Source organism: Acartia tonsa, chromosome 9 (assembly GCF_053477335.1).
Source record: "Acartia tonsa isolate MP-2025a chromosome 9, ASM5347733v1, whole genome shotgun sequence".
NCBI classification, from domain to species: Eukaryota; Metazoa; Arthropoda; class Copepoda; order Calanoida; family Acartiidae; genus Acartia; species Acartia tonsa.
Genome location: NC_137268.1, coordinates 23,720,289 through 23,729,284, shown reverse-complemented (window position 1 = coordinate 23,729,284; position 8,996 = coordinate 23,720,289). Strand labels below are relative to the sequence as shown.

At 31.5% G+C, this 8,996-nt stretch overlaps 1 protein-coding gene across 1 annotated transcript; it reads right to left on the bottom strand.

The window, feature by feature from the left end:
- Positions 1–667: 667 nt before the first annotated feature.
- LOC145327448 (uncharacterized) lies at positions 668–3,706 on the bottom strand. The gene is made up of 5 exons (XM_080170998.1): positions 3,582–3,706; positions 3,012–3,084; positions 2,107–2,213; positions 1,201–1,259; positions 668–822 (listed from the first exon to the last, which is right to left on the bottom strand). Exons 1-5 carry the CDS (start codon positions 3,674–3,676, stop codon positions 668–670), a joined length of 489 nt encoding a protein of 162 aa, XP_080027124.1. The 5' UTR covers positions 3,677–3,706.
- Between the last annotated feature and the right edge of the window lie 5,290 nt (positions 3,707–8,996).

Below are 8,996 nucleotides of genomic sequence, written 5' to 3'. Positions count from 1 at the left end.
GTTCTACAAAGAACGCACAAAGAAAATTAAATAGACAGACAGACATACATAAGCAACTTGTAGAGTAACTCCTATAGGCAAAAGGGAAGGAAAAAGTCTTGCTTTGTAGTTTTGAAAGTAGTCTATGATCCTGATAGAATTATCTTTACTAGGATCTGCTAATATCAGAAACAGTTTCTTTGTTGTCTAAAAGATAATGATCATTTTTAAAGCCGAGGCTTTTCTACATCAAGGGTCGGCTCGTCTGTCTATCCGTCCGTCCTTCCTTACGTAATAGATTATTTTAGGCATTTAAAGATTGTCCCAATGACATTGCATAACGAATCATGTAAAAATTAGGTTCAATCTATAAAGAACGGAGCAATGTCATCATTATCATAAAGTCCGTATGTTCGTTTTAAATTGGATCATTTTTGGCTTCAAAAACTTTGGGATTATGGATGCATATGACAATTAGGTAAATTAAAATAAGCATAGCTATTATCCCGTCTTAAAGTGTAATGTTTATATTATATTTATGTATACAAACTTTTGCTCAAACTGCTAAATAATATTGAATATTAAAAAGTCTATGTTTATCAATATTGGTTTATGGATGTTGTCATCATGGAGAATACCAAATCTAAAATTCCCCTCATATGATCTTAGGATCTTAAGGACAAATTTTTTATTTATGTTTTATGATCATTAATATTTCCTGAAAAGTAAGATGTTCATGTATGCTGAAGTTTGATAGCTTCTTGCAGAGCCCATAGGGAAACATTTGAACTTGACTCAATTCCCAATGATCCCTAGGTCCTAGTTGTCCAGACTTGTTCAAACCTAAAAATATAACAAGGATTGTAATGTCCAATATAACAAAGATTTGGTGCACAACGAGCTAAAATTGTTTTATGATATATTTAGAAAATAATGTTATACATGCCATACTGAAAAATCATTTATAACATCGTATTAGAGTCAATTTTCCACGAATATTAAAATAAAATGGGGCTAACAAAACTGGTTTTAATATTATGATTGTTCATTTTAATATCCACGGAAAGCTGACTATATTACGATTTGATATATAAACTATTAGCATCAACCTCAATTTCCTGAACGTTTTGCGGATGAGTACGTTGAAATGTAGTTAACAGACTGACGAAAAGCTGTAACTATAGAGTAGCAGCTCTAATGAAAATTAAAAGTATCATTTACCTGAATAGTCAGGTCTTAACAAAAGTTCCTCCAGTTTAGTAAAGCTCATGGTACCATTTCTAAAAAATAAAGTAATGAGGAATTGGCTTTACGTTTTGTACAGTATAAACTTGGATTTTTTACATATTAGAAGGCATAGGTTGCAAGTCAATTAATATAAATCTATAATGTGAGTAATATGACAGGGGAAAAAATGTCGTCAATTTAGCTTGCTAACATTTATTGGTCAGTTTATTAATCCATTAGGAGAGCGGGGGGATGGGGTAAATGGAGGGATAATTCTTTTAGCAAGCTACAAGTTTTCCTTTATTAGAGTACATAATAACCTGGTGTAAGATCCAAGTAATAATAAATCAATTGAATCTATAGCTTTATTATAGCAATATTTACTAAACAACATATTCCTACTTTTAATTAGTAGCATAGCTATTATATTAATGGGATTTAGATGTACCTCCCTCTAACTGAAAGTGATACCATCACCATAGTAAATTAACTTTGGCTCAAGTTTCTTAAATTTTAACAACACAAGAATGGGCCCAAAGAGCCCACTAGATGGGGGGAGGGTTGAAGTGGTATTACACTCAATAAAAAAATAAAAAACATTTCCTGAAGAGAAGCTACACTGCAAAGGAGAACCATACCAATGCAGCAATTAGCAAAATCCTTTAGTACACACACACAGACACACATCCTATTTCTTTTAAGTAAGGATATATCAATTTTATATTGTTAAAAGCACAGGTACTCTGTAACAAGGTATAAATGAACAACTGACTGAACCATTGCATTGAAAAACACCTAGTTTTTTAAAATCAATTTATCATATCAAATTATTATGCTAGCAATGTTGGAAGTCTGTTTTGGCTGTGTTACCAGTTTAATTCATTACAAAATATGAATTACCGTCCTGACCAATTAGGATAGTCCGTAAACTGATTGAAACCCATTAGAAAGTTTGTAAACAAAGAATATCCTTGTTCTCTGGCTCTGCTATAGTCAAACTGATCTGCCTGAAATAATTTAAAAATTTTGTTTAATCTTTCTAGTTTTTATCTATTATCACTTTCAAGGACTACAGGATCTTATTTACTTTATTTACATCTTACAGAATACTAATCCTTCAATTACATGTATTTTTCTTGATGTACTTATAATACCTGAGAACTGCTTACCCTGCACTTATACTATTGAATTGTCTACTATTAGAAATTAACAAATTATTTGGATCTACTGCAGTTCACGGTAAAATATTGATGGTAATGAATATTGCCAAAAATCTATGAATTTTAAAGGCTGCTAGCTGCCAAACGGCTGAATGTACAGATCATGCCCGCACACTGCTTTAAGCGGCATAAGAAGTCCTATAAATAATCTGGAATAGCAAAAATCAATAATGCATAATTATCTTGCAGTGCAGAGAAATGCGCGAAAAAATCCTATTGTACGCGTTTTTTATTCAGTAAAGCTTTCCATGTGCATTATTGGATCTTGGCTATTCTTGACTATTCCAGATTATTTGTAGGCCTTTTAATACCACTTAAAATGGTGTGCGGGTATGATCTGTACGTTCAGCCGTTTGGCAGCTAACAGCTTTTAAAATAAACAGATTTTTAGCAATATTTGTTACCAGCAATATTTTACCGTGAACTGCAGTAGATCCAATTATTTTTCCTGTCCTTGGGCTAAGACATAAAATCATCATAAGATTACTGCAAAGACAAAGGTTTATTGTAATGAAATCCATAGAACTTACTTAAAACAATTGTTTTAGCATAATAAGGTATCGATTTATTTTTTTTCCTTTTTACCTGACAAATATAAACAGTAGGAGGGTCCAGACTGTCCCTCAAAATATCTGATCTTTCTTGTATCACTGGGTAACTAAGGTATTATTGAGGTTAAATAAAATCAATTTTTAATCAGCTGGTGATTTAAATATAGATATGAATATAAATATTCTAGTTTATTAAAGTATTTTAACTCATTTCAATGAATCTACCCCTTTTATTTTTTATGAATAGATAAGTAGACTCTCTCTAGTTGCTAAACTAAAAATAAGATTTTCTTAGGTGACTGCTTATACAAGCAATTTTGGAATATAATCGATATGACTTTTATTTGCAGCTTTAAAAGAAGAAAAATATAAATTATCCATTTACAATATTCAGCTCTTTTTAACTGCAGCTGCCCAACCAAATTGTACACTATACAGAGAAGCAAAAATAGGTGCAAAATCTGAAAAAAAAATGTTTTGTTACTGAACCATGAAACAATTTATCGAAAATAATCTTAAATCTTTATAATTAAAACTTGATGAATGAAGGTATTGCAACCTTACTAATTTATACTGTACAGAAATAAATCCATTTACCCTTTACCTAAAGTATTTTCTCAGGGAGCTCTGCATTTGAAATATGAATACACCAAGAGCTAGAAATTGAAACAAATTTCTGGTATATTTCCATTCTTTCATTATCTAAAACTAAGGCTCGGCAGCCGCGCTTAAGCGTCATATTTAAACCCGCTCTTGTGCATTAAAAAAAAATCCAAAAACATGGATTGTCGGTTTAGAAACAGGTTTAGGCCTTTAGCTGAATTTTAAAGTTGTAATATGACGATTTCACTGAGGCCTGCACTCGGCTGACGCTCAGCTGCCGCGCCCGGTCCAAAACTTTATTTAAACTATGCAAAGATTGAAAACCCACAATAATCCACAAAATCCATAAAGTCTTCATAATTTTTTTTTACAATTAAGAGGGTAGCTTAGACTAGTAAGGCTTAGGGCTGCTGTTGATGAGATTGACTTAGGCTAATGATGGCTTTTTCTTTCTTAAAACCATTTGGCAGTGGCTAAGGATTATTTTGCGGCTGAGCCACGGCAATAAAGCTGTCCTGGACCTTTATTGTAAATGGTGAGGAGTAAAACCTGCTTATTGACTTAGGTAAACTTCCTTTTTTTACTTATACAAGCGGATGCGCCCCTAGCCTCTACAGGCTCTTTATTTGAAATGGTAGAGAAAAGTGCAGAAAATTGCCTCAAACCAACTAAAATGGAGAACCCAATCGGTTTAGTGGTTAGTGAGATCTTAAGCTATAGCCAAAATAGCCTACTAATTTATATAATAGGATAACACGTCTGTTATGGTAGCAGTGTGTATTTTTTAAAACATTAAACATGTCTTTAAATTGATACAAGCAAACATGCAAAGAAGTTATTGAACACTGAAAAATAAGTTTTATTTTTAAAAAATAACAATCAGTTTCTGCATAATAAATCAATTTTATCAAAAACAACAAGTTTGACATTATATTAGGAATATTTTTCACATTTAAAGTTTGTTTTAGTATGTACATATAAAAAAGTAACAGGATATCTATCTGTAGCTTAAGAATAACCCCTGAAACGACATGGTTTTCCTTTACATTGAAGTTTTTTTTGTTGTCCAGGGAAGGTTTATATTTTTGGATAAGGGCACCTCAAACCTCCCATAAAAATTATCCGTAATGGTTTTGATAAAAATGGTCATATATGCTGACATATCGATATTGAGATATTCTAATGACAATAATATGACTAATTACATATATGTTATATGATAATTGTCTTCTACCCCAAGTTTTGACATGGTAATTATCCTTATATAAAAGAGGTAGGATGTTTGTCTTTACGTCTGTCATTGTATACGTGTAAATTATTATTTTGATACATAAATCCAATATTGATGTAATTTTTATTTAATTTCTTAACTTCTTTATTGACACATAATTGTGCATATTAAAAATATCAAGAATAAAACAGTCCATGAGAGGTGAAGAAAGAATCATGTTGTCCTATGAACCCAAAAAATCAGAGGAATAGAATAATTATGTCATACAAGAACAAGTAAAAAATCAGCATGTTTTAAATGGACGCATAGACTTTCTGGTAACGATTATTTATTTTCTATATATTCTAGATCGTACCTTACTGTTACAGGAATCATCATCCATATTTTGAAATTGATAGGACAGTTCTAACATGCCCAAATTAAAGAAAAGAGCTAACCGTTATGTGCAGGAAGACTGACGGACGAACAGACAATAATTATAGAAAAGCTTCATTTTTAGCTAATCTTTGCGAAGAACACTGTAAGGCTTTCTTATTTCCACTAATGAGCTTGAATCTAAAAGGGTTAAGGCGAACTTCTACCAAAAAATGAGATTTTCGACGATTTAGATTTATTTTTTTCTACCACTTCCATGTCCCTGCTAAAATTTATGATATGCAAAGTACTTTTGTAACTTTTATACATAACAACTTTTTAGTGCTTTTGAAAAAAATATTGATTTCTTCAAATCAAAAATAGTCTGCCTCGACGAAGCCCAAAATTTAAACCCGTTTGGATGCTTTGAAAAGAATGTGGATAAGAGGTATGGTCATATTTCATTCCTCAGCTAGTTTTTACAATTGTAAAAGGTCGATTTCCCTATTACATACAAACAGCGTTTATGTAAAGAATTCGCTGACCATTCAGCATTTGCTCTTTAATCTTCTTGGTCCATTGGTCTATATGTAATCTAATGATTATATGACATTCTATTTCTTAAGAGAATGTATCTTTATCATTTAAGATAGTTGGTAGAATTTTTTTGAATCTTCTGTTAAACAATTAACAACTACTTAATGACTTCTTTTGTCCACTTTGCAAATGCGTTGTTATAATACATGGGAGTTGTTTTAAATTTTATCTTCGCTTCTTATGAAAGTTGTCATCTTTGTTTTTCTATTATTGCTACTAATATCATTCTATACCTATATGAGCAATTACTTTTTCTGTTTTTTACCTTATGAATTATTTTTGACATATTTTTTATTAAACGGCCTGCTTTATTGCATCAAGTTCCATGACAGATCTATATAGGAAATAAACGTCTATTAATGAGCTCGAGTCTTCCAATAGTAAAGTGTTTAATACTCATAGTGCTCCAATAATCCATAATAAACTCTCATTGACCAAAATAATAAGACCCATTTTTTTACTCTATGAAGAATAAATAATTTTTTTTATTTCATGTTGCTTTTTGAATTATATTAAAGTATTAAATTTCTATTCATAAAATAGAAAATTTAAATATATAAAATAGTAAATCAAAGAAAACTTAGTTTTAAAATAATATGATACTAGCAACGCCTCCGTAATGTGTTCAAATATTAAACTAAAATTTAACATTCAACTAAACATTATAACCCTTTCAGGACGATAATTTGAAACAAAAAAGTACTAGGATCCTAAAATATTTTAAAGAAAGAGAGACAAAATTATAAATACGGTTTTAAATAAAAATAGTGAAGTTAAAATAAGACGGAAGGAAAGGAAAGTGAAATAGAGAGACATTTAATCTTTAAAAAATGATGAAAAAACGAAACTAAAGTCGTAGTAATCTTTATGTGTAATATTCAGGGATAGAACAAAGGAAGAAAAAGGTTAATAGTAGGGGAAAAGACAATGGAAGAAAAAGGTTGATATTCCTGGATAGGACAATGAAAGAAAAAGGTTGATATTCAGGGATTGGACAATGGAAGAAAAAGTTTAATATTCAGGGATAGGACAATGGAAGAAAAGGTTAATATTCAGGAATAGGACAATGGAAGAAAAAGGTTGATATTAAACATTTATTATTTCTATATTGGATAATGAGGCCCTAGTACACAGTGGCTCTGTATGCACAGGTGTAAGAAGCGATTAGAATCATAGTCTAAAACTATTCCCAAACAAGGATGACAACATCCATAAAAGCGAAGCACTGAAACGGTAGGACAAACGGACATTAATACTTGTATAGTGTCTGAACTGAATAATCAGAATATAAAAGTATAAGACTCGAAGCAAAATTGTAAGTAAATTTGTTGAAAAACTGCTTGATACAGGATAATGTTTATGGACATACTTACATCTTTAGGGCTTGATTATAGAGTTGCTTCGCTTAAAATATTGTTCTTTGTTGTCCCAGGAATCAATATACCAAATATCAGATCAAACGGATAATTAGATCATATAAAAATTCGTTGTTAAAAAAGTAGAAAAATCAACATGTTTAAAATGGACGTACGGACATTCTGGTAATGATTATAGAGTTGCTACGCTTTCTAAATCGTACCTAATTATTACAGGAATTACCATGCAAAATTTGAAATCGATAGGACAATTCTAACATGCTTAAATTAACGAATAAAAGCTATTTTAAAAAAATAAAAAAATCAACATGTTTAAAATGGACATACGGACATTTGGGTAATGATTATAGAGTTGCTACGCTTTCTAAATCGTACTTAACTACTACAGAAATCACCATGCAAAGTTTGAAATCGATAGGACAATTCTAACATGCTTAAATTAACGAATAAAAGCTAACTATCTCGGACGGACGTACGGACGGACGGACGGACGTACGGACGGACGGACGGACCGACCCTAATTATAGAAAAGCTTCGCTTTTAAAAAGGGGAAATTAATCAGTTTAGAAGTTATCGAAATCTTAAGCAATAGACTAAAAAACCTTTGTACTTTTTAAATTAGGATTTTGTATACCTTTAATTTATAAGGTAGAAAATCACTATATTGAAAATTAGATTTAATCATCTGAGTAAAAAGCTTTCCTGAAATTTTTAATATTTTTTTGTTAAACTTTATGTTTCGCTTCTTATAAAAGTTGTCATTCCTGTTTACGTATCTGCCTTTGATTTCCCTTCAAAATGAGTAATACCAGAAAATTTTCCATTCTATTTATCTATAATACAAAGTAGAACGATGTCTGTCCGTCTGTCTGTCCGTCTGTCTGTCTGTCCGTCTGAAGCTTAAGATCTCGGTAACCGCTGAACCGAATGGGCTCTACTCTTCAGGGAATATACCTACTGGTCCTGTGGTGGTTTTCAGATATTTTCTTGGGGGGTGGGACACCCCCAACCCCCCCAAAAACAAAAAAATCCCCCCCCCCAATTTTTTTTATATTTTTTTTTTTTTTGCAGGAGATTTCCTTGGTCCTTTTACGAATTTCACCTTAATTTTTTTTGATAACCTCTTGGGGCAAAGCCCCTAGAGGCTAGGGGCGAAGCCGCTAGTTCAGATATATAATACATATATATATTCAGGGATGTAAAATAATAAATTTATGTACATTCCCAATGATGATAGATAAACCACCCATCCTTTAGATTACAATTAGTGGTTGGAAGTTTGGACACTCAACTTAATGAACCAACTTAATAAAAGTCCCAAGGTTGTTCAGCAACGAATAGGAAAACGTTATTATAAAATTTTGAGGGGCTAGAGTAATAAACTACTCCCTGGTAATGAACAGCCCAATATACATAATAGAAAAGACAGTAGGAAATAACTTATGAATCATACTACCTTAAAAAAAATACGAACATTTTTAAACATTTTAATTTTACTTACCGGTTAGTAAATTAATGGTAAACTTGGGAGTAAAATAGGTCGACAAGAATGACAGTCATAAACATATTTGTAATCTTTTGGCTGTTGTAAGACTCATCACAAATGCACACACATTAATCAAGTATGTTAGTAGATAATTTTGTTACTTTTAGTTAAAACTCTGGTAGTCGCTAAGCTTTGGTTCAAATGTATTTGTAGCGAGGCTTCTCTATAATTCACTCTGTCTTTCCGTCCGTCAGTTCGAAAAACGCTATAGGGGAAATGTGATTTTTTTGGTTGCGATTTAAGATAGACTGCTGATTTTTTTAGTGCAATTATCCCCTTTCCAAAGAGTATCCAGTATACAACGTCAGTCTG